Here is a 23982-nt window from a genome sequence, read left to right as displayed (position 1 = left end):
TATAGTAACTGCGGAGATAAAGAGAGAGAGAGAGATCCAGAAAGTCAACTGGGTACCCTAATTAAGTCGAAATTTCCGGATCCTTATCTCAAACCAAAAATTTGCATACTCTTTAATTAATTAACATTTATATTCAAACTATTCATTTTTCATATTTTAAATGGATTGCAAATCATATTCGTTACTTAAATTTCCATGGCAATCACCAAATTTGTCGTTTTTTTTTAAATATTTAGTCTTTTTTTTTTTTTTATGGTGATCTATTTTGCTGATATAAAAATAAAATCGGGGATCTTGAAAATTTGTTTTATTTTTGTAAAATAGATACTTAGAGTGTAAAAACCAACCCTTAAAAGTTTTCTATATATATATATATATATATATATATATATACATATATATTTTTTTCTACTAGAAAAGAAAAGTCATAAGTCTATTCCAGTTAAAAGTTTAAAAAATTTTTTCCTGAATAAATGATTTTTTAACTGCTTTAATGACTTTGATAACTTGTTTTTTTTCTTTAGATTAATTTAAAAATATTTCATACTTAAGAGATATATGAACATGCCAGAAAAAATATAAAACTGAAGAGGTAAAAAATGAAGTTGAATGATTTAATCTATTCGAACGACTTAAATCCATAAAAATAATGAATAATAATCTATAAAATAAGAAGGAAAAATATTAGACTGTCCATTAAAGGATTACTTTAAAAAGCATCGTAAAATAACTTAATTACCATATTTATAAAAAGCCACAGGATATGATGTTCCATTAGTTAGTAATTGTTTTCATCGGGGCGTAAGTAAATTACTTTGGTAGCAAGGATCAAGGGTAAATAGAGAGCGTCAGCCCGGAGAAATATTAAAGAGGAATTTCGAAAACGCACGTGCCGTTGAGTTAAACAGTAGCGTTAGCACAAAAGAAAATAAAGTAAAACTTGTTTTTTTTCCTCGGCAGAAAGCTTCCCGCAAACAAACCACGCGTTCAATTTAACCGTTTCTCTCTTTGTTTATTTCTTTTTTTTTTTTTTTCTATTTTTTTCTGCATTCTTGTAAGTACACATTTTATAGACAAGCTAAAGTGATAAAGAAGATAAAAAAACAATAGTACGGTTGAAAGGAGATTTAGAGATAAAGAAGGCTTTCCCTAATGGCGAGGATCACACGTTCCATAACAGTCACGTGAATACCACTTGTCAAATCTTTATCGTTCCACTGCCTCCGTGCTACTCACGTCAAACCACTTTAATTCATTTGAATAATCATTATATGCACCGTCATTCTTCTCAAACTAATCTGTTATTTAAAGTTTTAACCACTGCCTTATTTCAGAGGTACCATATATTTTTCCGTATATTAATAATTTACACGGTAAAAAATCGGAAGTGATTACAGATTTTATTTAAATCTGAATTTACTCCACCACTCGGAGTCTCGGAGTTTTTAAAAAAAATTCACTTCGAGTACAGATTAAATAGGGAGTTTGTCTTTTCAGTAGAGTGATTTCGGAGTGGTCTGGATTTTATTTAAATCCACATTCACTCCGATTCGGAATTTTAATATTAAAATAAACTCTTTTTTGGAGTAAATTTCACTCCGGCGGGATTAAAAAAATAAACAGTCGTCCGGTCCGCATTCACTCCGCAAATTTTTTACGGTGATAATAAAGATAATAACCCATACAAAGTCGCCAAGCTTCGAAATTTTCCCATAGATCGGTTGATGCCTGGTTTGTAATGATTGGCCAATAAATGACTAACTATACTGGCCCGTGCATGGTGACATCGGTCATCAATCGGCCATCTCGATGGAAAGTCTATAGAAAGTGTCTGGGAAGTGTCTGGGAAATGTCTGGAAAGTGTCTGGGAAATGTCTGGAAGTGTCTGGGAAGTGTCTTTCGGACACATTTCGACCAGATACCTGTCAAAAACTTGCCAAAAACACTAATTTCACATAATAAAACATTTCTGCTTATAAAAACGGCGCACAATTAACCGCCGTTTGTTGGCCAACGGTTTGATCGAGTGATCTTGATACCAAGCTTTGGCCGATGATTGATTGCCACGATTGACCAATGCTTGCGACTGCAAGCTTGGCATACCGTTATCATCCGATATTTAGCCGATCTTCGGCCGATGCTTGAAAATTGGCAGCCATTCACGACCCAGTAATGGGCCGATTCTTTTTTTTTGTATGGGAAATTTAATAAAATTAGTGTAAAAATAAAATGACATGTAATTTAAAATTTTCAATTCACTTCAACTAATCAAACAATACATAAATAAATACTGTATTGTAAAAAAAGCTCATAGCTGAGTGGAAGTAATTGTCATTGGAGATTACTCTCAATGTAAATAATTAAAGTCGGATGTTTTACGTTGAAATGAAAAACATTTGAAACACAGCCAGCAAAGTAGCGCACAGAGATTAAACGAAAAAAAAAAAGAGAAATAAATTTCCCAATATATCGGATATCGAGCAGTACGATGACGGTAATAAAAAAAATGTAATACATGATTTTCGTAAAGTTTCTGCTGAAAAAATTTAGCTAGAGACAATGAGGGTGTTTTTTTATATTTTTCTTTCTCTTTCTACTATTATTATTGTTTGTAAATATCTGCGGCCAGGAAAGTAATTTTTTAGTTTGTGTGTGTGTGTGTGTGTGTGGAAAGGAAGCATTGGAAGAAAGCGAGTGACGTTTTAAAACGCGGATAGTGGAAGTAACCGGTCAGACTAGGGTGAGAGTAAAGAAGCTTATAGTGATGAAGAAGAGCTAAATGTAAAGCAAAAAACTGTAAAAGTACATAGACAGCATTGTTCTGCCTTTGTTTCCTATCGGCAAAGACGAGTGAAGAATGTAAAAATAAAAAAGTCTTGCAGACATAATTCTTTCTCGCATTCTTTTTTGGCATTTGTGGTTTTATGTAAAGCGCAATGATATGTAGTAAAATAATATATTATTAATTTATACTTTTATATAAAATCAATAAGGAGCTTTTAGCAGCTTAAATTAAAAATGGAAATCGAGAATCAACTGTCGTGTAATATGTCAATTAAGAAGTAGTTGTAAAGTCAATAATAATTATCCGTAAATGTTAATTTAATTACTTTTAACATGATTTCTTATTATTTATATCACTTTTTTTTTGACAGAATATTATAAAATGACACAATTTTAAACTTCAGATTAATTATAATTTGTACTTCTGTTTTAACTGCGGAAGGTTCCGAAACTGACGTTAGTCTAATTATAATAAAATATATATATATATATATATATATATATATATATATATATATATATATATATATATATATATATATATATATATATATATATATATATATATATATATATATATCGCTACTAGGTGACGCGATCGATAAAATTCGACAGTTTCCGTCGAACATCGATTATTTCATTTATCCATCTCTACCACATTGGTGGGGACAATAAGTAATAGACCGTGGGATTGCACACACGCATCCAGGCTTCTTACTTTACTGTATACTTACAATCACTGTGTAACTTCCGTTTATTTAAATAAAACATTTGTTTAAATTAATTAGTTGGTTTTAATAATTTATATTATCACCTCAACCACTAAATATATATATATATATATTGAGTAAATTAAATATTAAAATACCTGAAAATAACACGATGCATCAACTCCGTAAATGAAGCATGATTGAATAGAATAATTAACGAGTCACAAGTAATTCGATGATAGATTTAATTCAGGCTAACGTTAATGGGCCACATAATTTTAAAACACATACTAAAATAATATCCCGGAATTATTCTCAATAATTTATATGATATTATAATAGATGTATACACGAGTACCTCAAATAACGGGATGATAAGTCAACTCGGTGGCATGTATTCAAGCTCATAGAATTTAATAACGAGCAAGCAGCTCGCGGAAAAGGAGCCGGAGTGGATACACTTCGCGAATGTCCCCCTTTTATCAACCTTATATATCTCACATCTAATACATGAATGTAATCTTGGACCATCTCATACGTTAAGAAGACGGGGGACAAATTCCGACGACTAACAAACGTTCTTCCTTACACACCGTCGTACCATAATAATTTTCTTACTATGCCAGTGTAAGGTTTAGTTACTCTTCTCCTTTGCTGCCTCACTCCATCTGCTCAAAAGCCTTAACGTCATTGCACCCGTGTGCCTCATCCTCATCCTCATCCTCGTTTTCATCGTCGTCGTCTCCGTCGTTACGTATCCTCTTGAAAACTCAAGTCTCTTTCTCTCATCCCCCCAGACTACTGCTGGTACTCCCACTGCTTCCAACTAGTACGGCAACCTACAACGACATAATTCTAATTTTATTACCGTATCCAGCCGCGCGCCCGTTTCGGCCCCGACAAATTTATGGGCTATTTTTCTTATTAATTTTCATAAGTTCGACATGTGAGCCCAGAGGATAGAAACCTCCTTAAAGTTTACGTCGCTCTTGACAACAAATAGCTTGTGCTCAGCAAGTACTAACCGACGAACCAAAATCTTGTACGACATTCCTCGTAAGCACCAACATCTAAGCTTATTGAAAAGACCCTTTTTCCTTTCCTACTCCCTAACTGTACGTTTAAACGTAAATTCATCACTTTACATTACTTGATGTGTACTAACTCGAACATCCGACTAACTTTTTTAATGTTACCCCTACTTTTTTACCTCCAAACATTCTTTCCCGGGTATTCTCGTAGTGTGACATCAAAATTGCAACTTTAAATTAAAATTCCAATCCTACGTTTACTTTTATAGTCCCTTCTTGTCACTTTTTATTAACAAGATATTAATAAACTTTTGGAGAAAAATTTTTATCCACAAAGGCAAGTGCCTCGCTACGTAAAATTCAGACCGATATCTTTTTATTATTTTATCTCTCTCTCTCTCTCCTTTTTTTTAAAATTAAATTGAATTAAATTTTATGACATTTTGTACTTTAGCCAAGAGTAATTTCAGCCAATAATCCTACTCCGATGTACAAGTGTCATTGCATGTGTTGTGAGACCTATGGTCTCTAGAAAGAGCAGGAACAAACTATTGCGCTGTCAACAAAGACTGTTGTCACCCCATCTATCATAGATGAAAGTCGCCAGCCCCTATTTAAAAAAAAACTTTTATATTCTTTATACTTTCTCTCACTATCTCTCTTCGCAGTTTACTTGACGACCTATATACATGAAAAAAAAAAAAATCTAAACCCTCGTTCGTACCACTCGCCTTCATTCGATACAACCCTGACATTTTGATCGTAAAAAATAAAGAAAAAATCCAGCTTTAATTTCTAAAGGACTATACTTATCTTCTCGTACTTAAATGCCGTAAAATATTTATGTTAAAACATAACTGTAAAAAGAGCGGTGTTAAAAATGGACTCATTTTAACTCCGCCCGGTGTTAAAATGAAATTACATCGGTGTAGGAGGCGTAATTCGGTGGTGTTAAAATACTGGTGTTAAACCGGTGTAAAAGCGGGGTAACCGGTGTAAAAGCGGAGTAATACCGGTGTAAAAGCGGGGTAAACCGCGTCCGCTTGGAGTATTATTTTTAAAGATTAAAAACACAAAAAATGTCAGTTCTTTATGAAAATTAATAAAAAATATAATTTATCAACAAGTATAGTGATCGAGTAAGTAAAAATATTCACAAATTAAAATATTTTAACACCGATAAAGAATATCTACACCGACGGCGGCGTTATTTTCACACCGGTCTAGAATATTTACACCGGCAGCGGTGTTATTTTAACACCGGAGAATTTTTTTTAACACCGGTACAGAATATTTACACCGGCAGCGGCGTTATTTTCACACCACTTTCGGGGGTAAATTTAACACCAATAATTTTAACACCTACACCGCTTGGACTTACCCCGGTGATTTTTTACAGTGTAGTAAAATATAAATATAAATATAAAAAATTTAAAGATTAAAGATTGTGGCAACAAATATTAAAGATACTTCTGTATCACCCAATGAAAACATATCTCTGACGACGATAAATTTTATCGTGAGCTAGCCAATATGTTCTGCTTTTCGATTTTCGATTGACCATTCCGTAACGTCCAGGTCATCGGACACCTCCAATGCTGTCCTACATCACTATAAATATCTGTATCTGTATTTTATTTGTTGACGACTGCAAGTTTGCCCAAAAGTTTTCATATGTACGGTCATTAATCGTATCGTTATTTCAGACTTTATATAGACATACATATATTTATATCGTGAGATTCAGTGTAAAATCTCGGCTTATAAATGACAGAAATTAATATTGAACATGACAGAGTTTATCTCCAAGCAAAGCACTAGTTGGAATAGTTTATCCGTCAAACAAACATATCTAAGTAGAATACTGATACTTTTTGAGATGATAGATATTAAAATAACTTTTATAAAGTATGTGACTGTTAATTACCAGAGTTGCGGACCAAATAAAAGTTAAATTAATTATTTATGTGAAATGAAATTAAAGGAAATGAATTTGCGCGAGGAATTTTATTAAGGAGATGAAGTTTATAGACGACAGTGATGTTTAAAGTATTTTATAATAGATATAGGAGTATAAGTAAGTGGTGGTTGGTAGTATAAATGGCAAGGTGTCCGTTTTAAACATTAAACGTTAAACTATGCTAAAAAGATAGAGGTAAGAATTTACAAAATGAGAGATAAAGCCTTCGGATCATTTAGTGAATTAACAATTATAATTAGTGATTAGGATTCTCGTCGTTAGCATAAGTGCCCGTCAGTGCTATTGCTGCTACTGGAAAGTTTGAGTGCTGGAAAATCCCGAATCAAGCACCAGATGGAATAATTTCGTGCGGTTGCCATCCGAATGTCTGGGGGGAATAAAACAAAAATTATTTAAACAAAAGGAACTAAAAAATGCGAATTAATTAAAGAGATGCATTCAACTTTTTCACCAGTGAAATTCCACTGAAACTTTATCAATTGATTATTTTTATAGTATATATATGTCCGAGTTATTAATTATAAATTTATTGGGTATTATGTTGATAATTAATATCATTACCATTTTAATATGATTCATAAATTTAAATTGTGATTACAGTTAATTAGTTTCGAATAAAGTCGATAAATATTTAAATTAATTAGCAGCAGATTATATTCATCATCGATTGTCAAATTATTTCTTTCGGTGGGTACGTAAAATTATGAATGGTAAAAATTTTGTTTTCTTTAAATTATATACACTTAGAAAATTAAGTAATTGTGTTTTTTATGCTAAATTTTTCATTCCAATCATCTAGAATGATTGGAACATTTTTCAATCCAAAAACAGTTAGTGTCATAATTTTTTTTAATAGAATTAATAATTATTGGATGATAACTTCTGCAATAAATTTCGTAACAGTTACTATCAGGATGGTAACAATTATAATTTCTGATGGTAACTGTTATCGTCTGGATTATAAATATAACTATTTAAAATAATAATAATAATTAACTCTAGTTAACATACACGGAGAGAAGAGAATGGTAATAATTATCATTCTACATGGAAACCAGTTCTATTTTTTAAAGCATACACCCAGAAAATTAAGTAATTGTGTTCATTATCCTAAATTTTTAATTCCAATCATCTAGAATGATTTGAAAGTTTTTAAATGCAAAGATAGTTAGTGTTAGAATTTTTTTTAATAGAGATAATTATTATCAGGATGGTAAAAATTACCATCAGGATGATAACAGTTACTATCAGGGATTGTAATTAATATTATTACGATCTAGATGATTTATACAATCATCTAGATAATATTCACTACTATCGGATTGATAGTAAAAATTTTACCATCACTAGATGATAATTCCTATCATTTAATTTTCTGAGTGTAGAGAAATGTTCTTCCTTAACTTTTATGTGCTAGCGTTTTTCCTAGAGACTTCTTTGAATCCTAGAGAAACCGGAGTGAATGCGGAGTGAATTCGGATTTAAATTAAATCCGTATTCACTCCCGATTTTTTGCAGGGTAACAATTATAATTTCTGATGGTAACTGTTACCATCAGAAATTATAAATATAACTATTCAGAATAATAATAGTAATTAACTCTAGTTAACATCCATGATCGTAACAATTATCATCCATTTGGTAAACATTACGATCTAGATGATTTATACAATCATCTAGATAATATTCACCACTATCGGATTGATAGTAAAAATTTTACCATCACTAGATGATAATTCCTATCATTTAATTTTCTGAGTGTAGGAATCGATACTACGTAGCATGGGAATGATTACCATTCTTCTGGTAATATTTACAATACTACATAGTAATCATGCTACGGGTAAATATTACTTTGTAGCATAGTAATCAAAGCCATGCTAGAATGGTACTGAGTCCCATGCTGTATAGCGTGAAAGCAACTTAAATATTAAGCGCTGCTGTATAGTATATACAGGAATGTAACAATTATTATAAATATGGTGAATATTAAAATCTAGATGATTTATACAATCATCTAGATAATATTCACTACTATCGGAAGGTAGAAATTTTACCATAACTAGATAGTAGTCTCTATTATTTAATTTTCTGAGTATATTTATCCCAATGTGGGATTTTTTCAAGGATATCTTTGATATCGATGATGAAAAAGGATAAAAAATTGATTATTCCACGGATTTTATTTTTTCAATCAATTTAAAATAATCAGATTAAATATTTTCAAATTTATTTATTGCAGGCAGGAAATATTTTTCACGCGCTTTCCAATTACAGAATAAAAAATAAAAATTTATTAAAAGTTTGATTAAAAAGTATTACAAAAAATTTATTTCAAAAAAATTATAAAAATTATACGATTTTTTGTCTAGACTTTGACAACAGCTTTGCCAACATTTCCTCCGCGGAGCATGCCGACAAATGCATCGACCATTTTGTCGAATCCCTCGGTTACAGTTTCGCGATAGACGAGTTTTTTTTGGCGAATTAATTCGAGATTCTTGACGATTCCTTCGTTCCAACGATCATTCCATCGGCTAACAATGAAACCTTCAATCTTCAATTGCTTAGGTACGACCGCCGGTTGTATTAAAGTGCACTTTGGTAAATTATTAGGGTCGGCATTGTACGCCGAAATTGAACCGCAAACTGATACGCGCCCAAACTCATTCATTTGATAAATAACAGAACTTGATATTTCTCCCCCGACCTGTGGAGTTCAAGGATTCAATAATCAACACGATAATAAAGTCAATGTATTAATAAATAACTCACGTTATCAAAGTAGCAGTCGATACCCTTGGGCGCAAGTTTTTTCAATTCATCAGCGACATTTTGAGTTTTATAATTTATTGCAGAATCAAATCCCAAATCTTCGGTAATCCATTTGCATTTAGCATCACTGCCAGCAATTCCAATAACTTTTAAGCCCAAGTTTTTTCCCAATTGTCCAACATGCGAGCCAACAGCCCCAGCAGCACCGGAAACTACAAGAGTTTCACCGGCCTTCGGTTTACAAATTTCCGTGAGACCAAAGTAAGCCGTATTTCTAATAAAATTATAGAGTAAATCATTTACGTGGCTAAAAAAAATTATTGTCATTGATTTATGTAATCACCCTGGCATTCCGAGGACACCGAGACCAAGCGATGACGGAAGATCGCCGAAATCAGTCAAAATATACGGCTTTGATTTTAATATATCGTCGGATACATTCACATTCACGATAGAATGAGTTCTCCATCCTAGACCAGCAAATATTTTCTTCCCAACCGGATAGTTCGGATCTTTAGATTCAATTATTTTAGCGACTTGACCTCCGATCATCGTTCCATTTATCGGAATTCTATTTCCAAAGAATCTCATATAAGGATCTACGGACAAATATTCCGCTTCAACCAAAAACTCTACAATAAAAATTTTCATTAAAATTTTCTTCCAAAAATTTTTATGGGCACTCAGACAGTGCTCCCCCCCCCCCACCTTTTATCAATTAATAAAAAAAAATCAATAAATAAAAAATCAATATCAATTATCAATTTATCATTATCAATTAATAAAAAATTCAACATCAATCGGAAGTTAAAAAAAATTTGAAAAATATATTTAAGTAAAATCCTCATGTCAATTTTATAATCAGAATTTTCGAATTTCATAGGCTCAAATTTATTCAATAAATTTTGTATGACTCCTAATTGATGATTACTGTAAGTAATTTTTTTAAAATTCTATATCTCGGCGAAATTGTTCTTTTTTCAATTAATGCTATAATTTTTTTTTAATCAATTGATAAAATTTTGACGCGCTTGACAGTTAAGTCATTGAAGATTGTCTAGTCGTCCGAAAAAAAATAACAGTCAACCTATTTCTTTGCCTGTCAAAAAATCAGTTATTTTCAAAATTTTTAATCCATTTTCATAATATCGGACTAATAAAATAAATTAACCATCCGATTATTCACGGAAAGATTGAAACCCGCCTGGTTACTGTTCTGCACCCGACTCAGTACAGTGCTGGAAAGAAATGCCCGATTGTGGTGCAGCACACTAATTACTGTGCGGGACCTGACTGAATCGTGTGCGCATATCACTCAGTCAGGTTCTGCACAGTAATCAGTGTAGTGCTGCACCACAATCGGGCATTTTTTTCCAGCACCGTACGGGTGCAGAACAGTAACCAGTCGGGTTCCATTCTTTCCGTGTTAGACGAATAAATATTTATCATTCATACGATCAGCGGACGTTTAGACACCGAATTTTTAAAAAGTCAAGGATGGCTGTCTGAGAATTCCCTTAATTTGAATTAATAATTAAAAAAAAGTAATCACCTCCATCTTTAATCGGTGGTAATTCTTCTTCAACAATTTTAAAATCTTCCGGTTTAGGTTCTCCATTGAAATGTTTTACGAGAATATATTTTTTTGCAACGACCATGACGGAGAATAAAAATAAAAAATATAAATATCAAAAAGTTATGGGTCTTATTAACAAGACTCGACTGATGATGGACTTGCTGGCACTTTTAGTCTCAAACTAACGCTCTGTGTATATTAGCATTATATATAAGCATTTATATTTATTATCCAGTGCGAAAAAAATAAATAACAACAGACTGCTAATCATGCAAATAAACTCAAAGTAAAACAACTCAATAACGGATTTAAAATTTAAAAAATAAGAATACAGACAAAACATATTTTTTTTTTAATAAGAGATATATTATCCATTATTTAAATTCATTAACTCGCAGATTAATACAACACTTTTTCTCAATTTAATAGTAAACATTTTATTTTTATCACGCTCATAACGATATAAATAATCCAATATGTTAAACAACATAATTACAATTATAATTAATACTTTGTTTCTTAAGAATCATTAAAAAAAAAAATCCGATGATAATTCATGCGCAAAAAATAATCAATTACTTATAATTTATAATCTTAAATTAATATAAAAATAATATATGCGCAATTGCATTAGCGAGTACACTAATAACTATTAAATTTATTTAAATAATAATAATAATTTATAGCTTACAAATAATAGAAGATAAATTTATTTGGCAGTGACAAGTTTGTTTTTTATTATTATTTTATACACCTATATAATTATTCAAATATAAAATATGTACAATTCAACAATTAATAAGTAGTCGAGGTCTAATCAAGGCTTACGGCCGTGTTTTTACTCGTTACTTTTAATATTCTATCAGAACTTTTAGAGGTTCTTAGTCTTTCTGCTGGCTTGAGTATCTCAGCAATTATTTTTTCGTCGCTAAGTTTTTCAGACTCGTCTGCCGTCGGCTCTGGTGATTTAAAAGATACATCTACTGACTTTATTTCACTGGTTAATTCAGAACTCGTGGCAGCCGAGGTTTCTGACTCAGCTTCCGGTATCGTTAATCTACCATTAACTTTTCTCTTTAACGGACTAGCACTCAGTGTAAATTTATCTGTCGTCAATTCAACTACTGGGTTCTGCACTGGATTCTCTTCCGTTCCAGTCGGTATTTTTAATATTTCCTTCGGCTCTTTGTACAACTGAAAATATTCATTTATTTATTTAATATTCGGACACAATAAATACCCACTAATAATAAAAATAATAATAATAATAAATCTCACTATATCAAAAGGTGCATCGAGAAATAATTCTTGAAGAAATCTACGTGCTTGCAATCTATATGTTCCGCTGCTTAAACGCGCAGTCATTTCAAAAAAGAGACAAGTGTCCTATTAAAAAAAAAATAATCAATTATAATTACATACAATTAATAATAATATACACTCATGCCATAAATTAAAAATTTTTCGCAGCCCGTGGACTCTCTCAAAGAAAAGAAAAAATTTAGAAAATTTTTGTCTCACGATATTTCTCATGTTTGCGCAATGGCTGAGTCTAAAAAAATTTGATCAAAATGCGTCGGAATTAGAGGTTTCAAGCTACAAAATGATTTTTTTTTCGATACTATTATTTTACAGCCTTGCAAAAATCACTAAAAAATTTATAAAATTTTTGTTCTTTTAATTTATGGCATGAGTATTCATAAATATATTTACTTTAAATTTATCTGGATAACGTTGTCTTAATCTTAGCAAAGCCTGACGACTGTTGCGATGCCAAACAGGATTTGAAAGACGCTGAGAATGTCTCAATATATCTCTGTAGCAATTAAAAGAAAATAAGAAAAAAAAAAATTAAACTCCGTCCTGATGACAACTAATTACCAAAAAAACTTACTTTTGTATTCTAACGTCAGCGTCAGTGGGAGGTGTCCGACTACCAGCATTGTTATTGTAACATGCTAGACATATTTCACGGTGCTCTTGATCGATGTCATACTCAGTGCTGTTTTCTTCAACCGAATTACTAAAATTAGTGGTTGTTTTATTACTAGCGTCATCAGGTACATTTGACGAATGCCAACGAGACATATAAGGAAATATTGTTGATAATTTTTTCGGAAGACTTATGCCCATGTAGGGTCCATCGCTGAGATCTTCTTCCCGCGGTGGGGGTGGGGGTGGAGGTGGCGGTGGAGGCGGGGTAGTATTGGCCATATTGTCCGTCGTCCAACTGCGGGATGTTTCGCATTCCGAGAGACTTTGCAACGACAGTCTCCCGTCTGAGCTGTACATCTGCAGTACAAAAAATTTAATTAACATAAATAATTTACAAAGTTATTAATTATTGACAGAAACTTCACCTCTAGACTACTTTGAGAATAACTGGGCCTTCGGTGTCTCTGCAGACTTCTAAGCTTCGCGTATCCTTCAGCATCCTGCTGGCTCAGTCTTTGTATACTTGAAACTGGACTAGGTGTCTCTCCTCTCTCTCTGTAATCGCCACTAAAAAAAAAATTTTTTTAATACTTTTCTTATAATTTGAATTTAAATAAACTTACGGATAAGCATAACGTTTGCTCTCAATATCAGTAGCTGCACTTTCTGAACGATTGCGCGTTCTGCGAATGGTGAGATCTGGGAGTTCGGGTTTCCCATCACTCAGACTACGATGATGTTTTTGTATTGGTACAGGGCTTGAGTTCGCAAGCGGAACACTTTGAGGTATAACAGGCCAGCAGTCGCCCCTCCGGTATCTGACACAAGGCCAGTGAAGCGCAGTAAGTGCATCTGCGCCAATACGCGTCGTACTTATAAGACTTAAGACATAAAATGCGGTAGCACGTACTGAATAATGATTACATGATTCAGCCATCGACGTTATCATTTCAATTATACCAAGATTTTGAAGCTGCTCAATACCAGCCACCGAGGTACTCGCGTGACCTAGTGCCCAAAGAGCTGATTTAACTTTCAATATTCTGTCGTCAAAGCTTTTATACTGATCTGTGTCTTCGCGGTAATAACTTCTTTCGGGTGTTGTACGTTGGGAGTCATCCATACTCAATTTTCTACGTATTTCGATCAACGAATCTGTCTTACGCGGCGTGCGGCATTCATTAGTTTCCATAACTTCTGAATCAATAATCGTCTCAAGACGATTTGCCGACTCAACGACGTCCTCGGTACCCGATTCTTCGGACATTAAGTAACTGTCGTCGATAAGAGGACGCCCGGTACTTTTAGTTCCCTTGGAATTCACATCACTGCTGTCAAAAGTACCCAGATCTGTGCGGAACCTCTGAATAACTCTGGCGAAACGTTGCAGGACATTCCTTCTTATTATCAACTGGACACCCGACTCATGCTGCACCAACTGGCCAATCAAGTGCGGAGGGATGCGTATGTCATGTGGCATTATAATTACATTGGTTGATCTTCGTGGGTAGTTACCATTTTCATCACGATGACGACGAGTAAGTGAATCGTGAATTTCCCCGTCAACAAGCTGGACATAGCGCTCGGCAAAACCCCCGGACTTGGTCCACTTCTCGAGCTCCTCGACATGAGACGGGAGTTTTGTGAAACTTGCCGGCAGTGCGTAGAGACGAATGAAGAGCAAGTAGCCGCGGACTCCCAGATGCTCGAGCCACTTTTCCCAAACGCGATTCTGGTGGGTCAGCTGAAATAAAGCCTCCAAGTATTCTGGATCCTCGCATATTTCGTTCATTGTGTCTAGTGCTGCCAGCGCAATAACTTTACTCTCGTCAAGAAGTCTATCGATCAGTAGCGACAAGGCCCACTGGGATGCATCAGTCATTTTAGCCCTGAGTATAAGACGTAAAAATTGTGTGGCATAGAGTCTTGTTTGTTCAAGTGTAGCTGTTGATATGATTTTACTCAGAACTTTACGATTTAATCCTTCTCTTGAGTAATCAAGAGTTGATATAATAAGTTTTACATAGCAATCGTGATTTGTCGTTATTGCCAAAGTTTCAAGCTTCTCCAATAGATTAAAACTTTTAAGAATAACAGTACCCTTTGCTGAATGACTCAGTTGACCGAGAAATAAAAAATACTTTTGACAGCACGTTGTCATCATATGACGAGGAGAAAAAATACAATCGTGAGCACTTGTTGAAGTACTTATTGCACTTATTTGTTTAGCAATATCATCAATAAGTTCATTTAATAATCTAGTGCCTTCCAACTCTTGCATTTCCAATAAACAATTAACTAAATCACAACCAGCGAGTGTTGTATTACGTGCTAATAATGCATTCCCCTGTAGTTCAACTCTGCTGAACCCATTTGACGAGGGTAAAAAATAATGAACAAGACGTTTAATAAATAATTTATGGTCTGAATCATGCGGTACGTGAATTGAGTCTTCTCGTGACCGTAATATTGTACAGATAACAGACCAATTCCATCCATGGAGGTCTTTATTACTCAGAACATGTGAATCCTTGAGCAGTGGCGTTGTTGACGATGACCGTTTCAACCAGTTCGTTTTGCTGGACACCATTTGGTTACGGATTGGAACTGATGACTGTAACCATGTGCCAGGTTGACGAAATCGCTCCAAAAATAAACTCGAAGGCACCGGTTTCTTGCGCATCATGACATGCATTCTGTTTAAAATAGCAACCGCTCTCAGTGCTTGATGATTTCCACGACTCGCATGCTCCAATAAACTGGGAAGTGGTGGAGTTAAATTGCAAATATCAGTAGGAAGAAGTGAATGTGAAAGATGAAGTAAACCACCAAGTAATACGCCAGCTCTTACAGATATAAATGTGTCTGAGGTGACGATCGTCTCGACAAGCGCGCAAGGCAACCGGAATTCCAGCAAAATGTATATAAGCAGCGATAAATGTAACTCTGCAATATTTGGACAGTGCAAAGCAAGAGACGGCAGTACTACTCCTCCTTCAGCGGCAATAAAACCCTCAGATAGTTTCCAGCTCTCCCGATATCTGCATGGATCGACTGCAGCCAAGGCGACGTCCGGTTCGTCAGTCCATATTGGCAAAGGAAGACCCAGAAGATCGTAAAATAATTCCAGCACTGCGCCACGCACCTCCAGCTGCTCAACGTGCATAATATCAACGATAGCCTTCAGTCCCGCGCTGTCGTTTGGGTTACAAAAATGCAAAATTCCAGCGTACGAACGCAGTACACTCAGCAACGCATGTTTGCTTGCTGTAAATCTCGTTTCACGTTTATCCCGCGGTTTTTCTTTAGCCAGCGAGTGTAGTTCGCTGTAAGGCGCTGCGAGAGTCATCAACGACACGGTATGTCGTGTTTCCGGATGTGATAATAAACACAGAAGAATACCAACAATGCATTCAATCATTGTTGGACTGAGATCAGTCATAACAGCTCTCGTTATAGCACCAACACCACCGCAACTTATAAATAAATTTAAATTTAATACTCCTAATTCACATAGTACTGCTAAAAATACGTGGAACAGACGATCTTTTTCTTCGAATCCTCCGTTGGTTAGACTTACGAGACATCTTCCCAAGACACAAGTCAGGTGCTGAGGTGCCAACATCATCATTTTTCTGACAACACGCAGTGCCTGCATTCTCTCAATTTCATTCTTTAAATTAATATCCATACAACGCGCTATAAATACTGGATATTGTAGTTTGGTTATTGCTAATACGTGCTGTTCTGTTTTCAATAAATGTCTAATTGCTCGTAAAGTTGCAGCACGTACTTGTGTTGCTTCATGATAGAGTCCCACTTGTAAACTATTGAAAAAAAAAAAAAAAAAAAAAAATTAATAAATAAAATAAACATTAATTACGTATACAGGAAAACATATGACTGATTCAGTTCTTAAAATAATCCAAAAATTATTAGACGTCGGCCTAATTCGGTATCATGACTGAATGATCTTGAAGTTAGCAGACAATTAATAATTTTTGAATTTTTTTTTCTACTGATTAATTACAAAAAAAAATCCAAAAATATGCAAATGTAGGAAATTAAAATATCTATAAATGCAATTATTTGAAATATTTTTTTTTTATTATTTATAGTGATTAAAAAAATACAAAAATTATTAGACCTCAGCCAAAGTCAGTATCATGACTGTGAATGTAGCAGACATCAGACAAATTCAAAATTATAAATAAATACACTGTGAAAAATTCGCGGAGTGAATGCGGAGTGAATTCGGATTTAATTTCACTCCGGATTTTTTACAGTGTAGACTAATAATTAATGAAATAAAATTTTTAAAAAATGCGCATTTAAAAAATTTTCAAATTAATAAGTGTATTTTTTATAAATATTTTTTTTTTTTAATTTTTTCCTCTATTTATTTATAATTTAAAATTTTTCTGATGTCTGCTAGATTCGCACTCGTCAAAAAGGATGATCCTAAAGTTGGTAGACAATTACAAATTTTTGAATTTTATTTTCAATGAATTGATTACAGAAAAAAAAAAACTAAAAATATGCACATGTAGAAAATTTAAAAAACTACAGATGCAATTTTTTCAAATATTTTTTTTTCTACAATTTATCGTTTTAAAAAAAATCCAAAAATTATTAGACGTTGACTAACTTCAGGATCATTCAAAAAATTATGATACTGAAGCTAGCAGACGTCTAATAATTTTTGAATTTTCTTTTAGACCGTAAATTTGAAAAAAAAAAAATTTGAAAAAATTGCACCTGTAGTTTTTAAAATTTTCTACATGTGCATATTTTTTTTTTTTTTTTTTTTTTTCTATAATTAATTAGTAGAAAAAAAAATCAAAAAATTAACAATTGTCTGCTAACTTCAGTGTCATCAAAAAATTCTATGATACTGAAGTTAGCCGACGTCTAATAATTTTTGGAATTTATTTTAAACAGTAAATTATAGAAAAAAAAAAATTGAAAAAATTGCACCTGTAGTTTTTTAAATTCTCTACATGTGCATATTTTTATTTTTTATTTTTTTGTGATTGATTTGTTGAAAAAAAAAATCCGAAAATGTTTAATTGTCTGCGTTAGCAGACTTCAGGACCATAAAATTATTCTTAATAATAAAAATAGTAACTTACCACCGGAAAATGTCTTCAGTACTGTATCCAAAATCACCGGAGTCATTTTCGTCAACAAGCCTTACAAATGCATTTAAATAACCCAACTTTACAGCAACTGATACTCCTTGTACACAAAGATTCGTTAAAACCTCCTTTACATTTTCACCCAGCTCTGAAAAAAAATAAATTATTTTAAAATTAAACTAATCAGATAAATAAACAAAAACTCGTTGTTATGACAGACAGTACGCAGTATTATTTTTCTATATATATAAAAGTACACATAATATTTGAAAGTAAGGTTACATGACAAACCTTTTGACGGATCGAACTCAATGATGACTTCTTGATCATGACGACCTGAAAAATTTATTTGTAGTAAATAAGTTTGTTAAATAAAGATATTATTAATTAAGTTAATAAAATACTTACTGCGAGAAGGTCTGCTGGACCTAAGACTTCTACCCCACATCGTCCAATTGGCCATTTTCGCGCCGGTCGCTATCCCCTGTCACTATTTATTTTCTTAGTCCGTTTAAAATACCCAGTAACCTCGTAACATGTCATCTTCATCACTACAAACCACTAAAAGGGGTTTATTATTATGTTTTATTATTTATAAACCCAGAGAAACTTTAAAACTTATCAATCTTATCATCAAAGTGTCACAGCAAACTAACAGAAACACCAATCGCCAGCGAATAGTACTAGATACTACAGATAGCTATAGCTATAAACTATAAATTACGTGCGGTATGCAAGTATATATGTGTATATATATTTAGTATTTCGTAGTATAAAGTATTGATGCAAGTGTGTGTCAGACGCGCAAATATATGTACGTATTTTTACCTTTGGGTAAAATGTATGCGCTTGTGTGTAAATTTTTCGTGGCCTACTGGCTATACTGGCTATTGGCTGGATGTCGAGCAGCGAAAGCGAGTGGTGGGGGAAAGCTGGAAGATGAATGAAAATGGAAAGAAAATAGTTATTTAATTTTAAGTAGATGGCAGGACTGTCGTTTTACGATGCGTAAATTTTTCGGCAGCCGGCAGTTGCAGCTTGTGCTCGTCATCGACTTAAATTTTAATTCGAAATTCGAACGGGAAGCGGATCTCTGGTTGAGGAGTAACGGTAACAGATTTTTAATTCAATTTAATTCATGGACAAACTGGAAACTTAAAATAAAATGATCCTGAAGTTAGCAGACAATTAAAAATTTTAGGATTTTATTTTGAACAATTAAAGTTTAAGAAAAAAAGAAACTGAAAAAATGCACATGTAGAAAATTTAAAAGACCATAAGTGCAATTTTTTAATTATTTTTTTTTTTTATAATTTATCGTCTTTTAAAAAATCCAAAAATTATTAGACGTCGGCTAACTTCAGTATCATAAAATAGAGTCTTTAACGTTTTTTAAAACCTTAACAGAGGGCTAGAAATTTCGTATTTTTGAAAATTCTAGTTCATCTTCGAGAAAAATTGTTTTAAAATTTTCATTTACTCTACGAGAGCAACGAAGATAGTCCTGTTTATTTTTCTGAGTGTGAGAAAGAAGTCCGGTTGCGTAACCCCTTCAGGATTCCGATTGAGTTTAATCGGAATGAATCGGTTTCAATTGGAAAAAAATTCACAAAAATAAAAATATCATTTTCCGATTGAATTCCATTCAAAATTTTTAATCAGAATAAATCTGTTTCAATCGGGAAATAATATTTTTTTTTTGTCGTGCATTTTTTTCCCATTGAAACCGATTCATTCCAATTTAACTCAATCGGAAAAAAATGCACGACAAAAAAAAATATTTTTTCCCAATTGAAACAGATTTATTTCGATTAAACTCAATCGGATCCCAGCGTATTTCAATAAGAAATTTCCGATTGAATCGGATTTCTCAAGGAGAGGTCGCAAATTTTAAATACCGTGTTTTGTTTTGGTCGACTTAAATCTTCTCCACGATTTTTTTTTTATTTGAATTTAAATAAAAAACACACAGTAAACTCTCACCTATCCGAATAGATTAGAGTTCTTATAAGTAAATGTCGCGGACGGTTTGTATTGATGTTTATAAAATTAATAGTCGATGGGTATGAAATGTAATTGCTTTAGGTAAGCGATGTCCGGATAAACGAGGTCTTACTGTAGTAGCGATATAATTTATTCATACATTGTCTTAACATATATAAGTTAACTATTAATCAGTATTGTGACTAATACGCAATCATCAATTCGTGCTATTTAATCAATGAATAAAATTCATGATACGAAACCGCTAGTAATGATCGTAATAATATCATAAATGAACAGTCGCTATTGTAAGTATGATAAATAAATTAAATGTTGATTCTAAAGCTTTTTTAATTTTTAATTAAAATTCTGAACAAATTATTCCTTTATAATTAATCATAAGTGATTACTCATATCACTAAAGTAAAGAGTAAATTGGATAGGCAACTTGTCTACCCATTATTTATAAGGCTTCGGAATCTCACCAGCTAATTATGGATATTAAATAGGAAATTTAATTGCATTAAAACTGAGTAATGTTTATTAAAATACGTGAGGTTAAACAATCTCTGTACGGTTCAAAACTCCAGTTGATTCTGATTGGAGCATAAAGGTGCCTCATAAGCACTGCGATTGGTCCGATTTACTTTAAATTGGAGTTTTTAATCAGGAACGGCGGTGACCTTTAACCAATAGATTACTATTTACGTCCATGATTTTTAAAACAATAAACAATTCTCGAAATAGATTCTAGAATATAATGATGTAAACATTAGGCATCGTGGAATATGCCCCTACTGCGTAATAATATCTGACTGTCCAGACAATAAACACTAGTTCAGGCATCGTTATGAGGTGAGAACATGCATAGTGTTTACATAACTTCTAGGCATAATAGTGTTCAAACAACCTGACGGTATAGTGGTGTCAAGGTGTCTAGACGCAGTGAGGGGAAACCGGGTATAGTTGTGTCATGTGTTCGTTATCACAGAGGTCCTAACAGAAACCAACAAACGAAAGACGAATATCGATCGGCTCCGAAGAATCGTCGTCGAAAGGTAGGTCATGCCTTTTCCATTCTTAGTCGTCGATCGATAAATCGATCGCCACATACTTGGTCTTCTACTGATCTCAAGTTGAGCTTTTGCATACATGTGTTATTGTCATGTGAGCATACATGCACATCCTTATACCTGTTTAGGTCTACAAAGATGTGATTCATCTTAAGCAATCAGTCATCCAGTTTGAGTATGAAGTTGCATCTCTAATACTTATAGTGTTCATTAATAATTATGTTGGTTAGAAACATCTTAACCCGTCAGCACTTCCGTTATGAGCATTCTGCTCACAGGACACTATTCAAATTTTAGGATATCGCTGCAGTGCAAGCGAGACTATAAAAAACATGGGAGTAGTGAAGGGTAAAAAAGGAGATTGAATGAAAACACTAAATTCAAAAACATATAAAATCTTTATTTCACAAATTTAGTGCAGTTCTAAACAGAGTAGCAGTGATTAGGAACAATATAGAAAACGTTTACAGCGATTCCTACTTATGATATTTTTTTGCTAAAACTAGTGTAACGTAACTAAACATTAAGACATTATAAAACAAATAATCATTTACAGAAAAAAAACTATTAAATCTCTGTTTACGAATATTAATTACAGTTTGTGGCAACGAAATTGTGCCGTTAGCATGATACTCTGATATGGAAATATCCATAGCACAAAATACTGCAGCTCTGCTAAGACCAGACCTGCAATGCACAACTATAGGAGGCTTATAACTAGGACAGTTATTTTCTAACAAGTCTTTTTTAAACGCTTTGTGCATTCTTCTTATTGCTAAAATGAAGTCAATGAACTCAATAGTGCCTTGAAGAGTGGCCAAGTTTGACCACTTTTGACAAGTAAAGTGAATAACTTCATGAAATAACTCAGTACCATCACCAGAGGTCGTACCATCACTAACACTCAGAATCGTCACCGTATAATGTGGAGCACTCATAATGTCAACCGTTTCAATTTTGAATTTACCAATTATTTTTACACCTCCATTATCACTGTTCCAATATCTGTAGCATATTTTATCATCACTTTCACTGGTTTCACACAACGTAACGATGATCCGTGTCCTGTGCATCATTATCAGCCTCCAGAAGTCAGCAGCAGTATTTTTCATAGGGTCCTGGGTGCAGACGAATTTCCTCTTCTGCTTCCAACCGTCGACATAATTTGCGTTGATGTAATCTCCTGAGTTATCTTCGATGGGTAGAATCACTCTGGTGTGCTCGTAGCACAGCATGTTTTCTTCTCTATTTTTTGATTTATTTTCTTTTCTTCTGCATGCATCGAAACCGCCATAAAAGTTACTTTCTTCTCGTCTTATTCGTTGATACTCCTTCCTCAGTATCTCCGTGATGTTCTTTCTTCTCATTAATTTTATGAACTCCACCCGATTGAGAGGCTTGGAGTTACTGCAGCCCATGATGTATATAATATATTAATTTGCTGATTAATAATTTTGCGATCGTAATATAGTAACTTTTTCGCCACCAACGTGTGCTCCCTAAACTGTTGGGCAATGAAATGAAATCCAGCCATACAGAGTTCGCCTTTTATACCCCCATTCGTATGGCATATAGGTCCCATTAGCAGCTAACACTCAATTAAATTGTGTGCTATCACTTACTGGTGATCTATAGAAGAGAATGCCCTGTTAATTAATAACATGTGTTGCTCGATGTACGTCATGGCAAAACGGCGACACTGAAATTAGGCATGATATGATTTGGTTGTTTAATTAACGAGCTTTGACTCAGTTTTTAATTAAATGTGATTTTATGATTAAGCTAATTCGTTTTCTGATTATGCTTTTAACTTAATTTATCACACCCTAATGCTTTTTGAATTACTGTTGTATATAATACAACATACGAACATTGATTGGCATTGAAAAATCAACGTCAAAAGGAAGTTGATCCCTTAGCGATTTTTCAACGCCGATCGATGAACCGATCACCACATATGTGTATATGAGTATATATACTTGGTCTCCCTGACTGAGCTCACGTTGAGCTTTTTTATGTACGTGCTTGCGTTATTGCCATATGTGAGCATACATACATATCCTTATACCTGTTTAGGTCTACAATCCTGGAAAAATATATATGTGAAAATTATATGCAACAAATATGTCACATACATAACATATATGTGCGCAAAAAAAGCTATGTCAACTAACTTTTCAGATAAATGTATGCATAGATGCAAACGTAACTGCTTACATACAATTAAAAATATATAATACATATATTATAAATAAATGCTATATAAATGGAGATATATATGTGGCCATATAATTAAACACATATGTAAACATTTATGCCGATATATATCGAGAAATATATGTCGACATATATACAGACGTAAATGTAGACATTTACACAGACATATGTGCACATATATGCAGACATACATGTCTGCGTATACTCCTGATGAAAAAAGGTTTTATACAATTATATATATAGACTATATATAATCGGATAGAAAAAATGGCCCGATCCAATTGTATACAATTCTATATATTGCAATTATATAGAATTGTATATAATTTGTATAAAATTGTGTATAATTATATAGACTTGTATACAATTAGTATAGAATTCTATACAATTTTTATACAGTTGTATGCAATTGGATCGGGCCATTTTTTGTATATAATTTTATACAATTGTATAAAATCTTTTTTCATCGGGCTTCGACATATATGTACTTATATGTGTGCATATGTCCTTTATATTTTTATATAAATGTCTAAATATACTTATGCGCATATCCGTAAGTATATATTTTACATCTATCATAATATATATTTTTTTATATAACTTAAATATATTTTGGCGCAAAAAATATATATATTGGAATATATATATTTCTTATATATTTGCATATATTTTTCGCATATATATATTTCCATGCGGGAAGATGTGATTTATCTTAAGCGATCAGTCATCCAGTTTGATTATAAAGTTACGTATGATGTTCGTTAAGTTGTCCGTTATAT

General features: G+C 33.0%; 3 protein-coding genes across 3 annotated transcripts; all 3 read right to left on the bottom strand.

The window, feature by feature from the left end:
• Positions 1-8716: 8716 nt before the first annotated feature.
• Positions 8717-11107, bottom strand: LOC130678755 (prostaglandin reductase 1-like). Its single transcript, XM_057486200.1, has 4 exons — positions 10834-11107; positions 9625-9913; positions 9282-9555; positions 8717-9216 (listed from the first exon to the last, which is right to left on the bottom strand). The coding sequence occupies exons 1-4, from the start codon at positions 10937-10939 to the stop codon at positions 8875-8877; spliced, it is 1011 nt and encodes a 336-aa protein (XP_057342183.1). The 5' UTR covers positions 10940-11107; the 3' UTR covers positions 8717-8874.
• Positions 11108-11255: 148 nt separating this feature from the next.
• On the bottom strand, positions 11256-18770 carry LOC130678754 (rapamycin-insensitive companion of mTOR). Its single transcript, XM_057486199.1, has 9 exons — positions 18339-18770; positions 18222-18266; positions 17925-18078; positions 13416-16619; positions 13218-13359; positions 12752-13149; positions 12571-12673; positions 12136-12243; positions 11256-12051 (listed from the first exon to the last, which is right to left on the bottom strand). Exons 1-9 carry the CDS (start codon positions 18391-18393, stop codon positions 11671-11673), a joined length of 4590 nt encoding a protein of 1529 aa, XP_057342182.1. The 5' UTR covers positions 18394-18770; the 3' UTR covers positions 11256-11670.
• Positions 18771-20050: 1280 nt separating this feature from the next.
• LOC130663162 (tyrosine-protein phosphatase non-receptor type 9-like) lies at positions 20051-22596 on the bottom strand. Its single transcript, XM_057462271.1, has one exon. The coding sequence runs from the start codon at positions 22402-22404 to the stop codon at positions 21463-21465; it is 942 nt and encodes a 313-aa protein (XP_057318254.1). The 5' UTR covers positions 22405-22596; the 3' UTR covers positions 20051-21462.
• Positions 22597-23982: the final 1386 nt, after the last annotated feature.

This window comes from Microplitis mediator, chromosome 2 (genome assembly GCF_029852145.1).
Source record: "Microplitis mediator isolate UGA2020A chromosome 2, iyMicMedi2.1, whole genome shotgun sequence".
Classification (NCBI taxonomy): Eukaryota; Metazoa; Arthropoda; class Insecta; order Hymenoptera; family Braconidae; genus Microplitis; species Microplitis mediator.
Note: the sequence above shows the minus strand (reverse complement) of the source record. Positions and strands in the feature narration are given on the sequence as shown.

Excerpts from the sequence above, each read along its gene's own strand:
- LOC130678755 (XM_057486200.1), bottom strand. The coding sequence starts at position 10,939 with ATGGTCGTTGCAAAAAAATATATTCTCGTAAAACATTTCAATGGAGAA. Across the intron at positions 9,914-10,833 it reads ACCACCGATTAAAGATGGAG|AGTTTTTGGTTGAAGCGGAA; the intron begins GTGATTACTTTT and ends TTTTTATTGTAG. Across the intron at positions 9,217-9,281 it reads TCGACTGCTACTTTGATAAC|GTCGGGGGAGAAATATCAAG; the intron begins GTGAGTTATTTA and ends TGAACTCCACAG.
- LOC130678754 (XM_057486199.1), bottom strand. The coding sequence starts at position 18,393 with ATGGCCAATTGGACGATGTGGGGTAGAAGTCTTAGGTCCAGCAGACCT. Across the intron at positions 13,360-13,415 it reads AGCAAACGTTATGCTTATCC|TGGCGATTACAGAGAGAGAG; the intron begins GTAAGTTTATTT and ends TTTTTTTTTTAG. Across the intron at positions 13,150-13,217 it reads ATTCTCAAAGTAGTCTAGAG|ATGTACAGCTCAGACGGGAG; the intron begins GTGAAGTTTCTG and ends TTTGTACTGCAG.
- LOC130663162 (XM_057462271.1), bottom strand. The coding sequence starts at position 22,404 with ATGGGCTGCAGTAACTCCAAGCCTCTCAATCGGGTGGAGTTCATAAAA.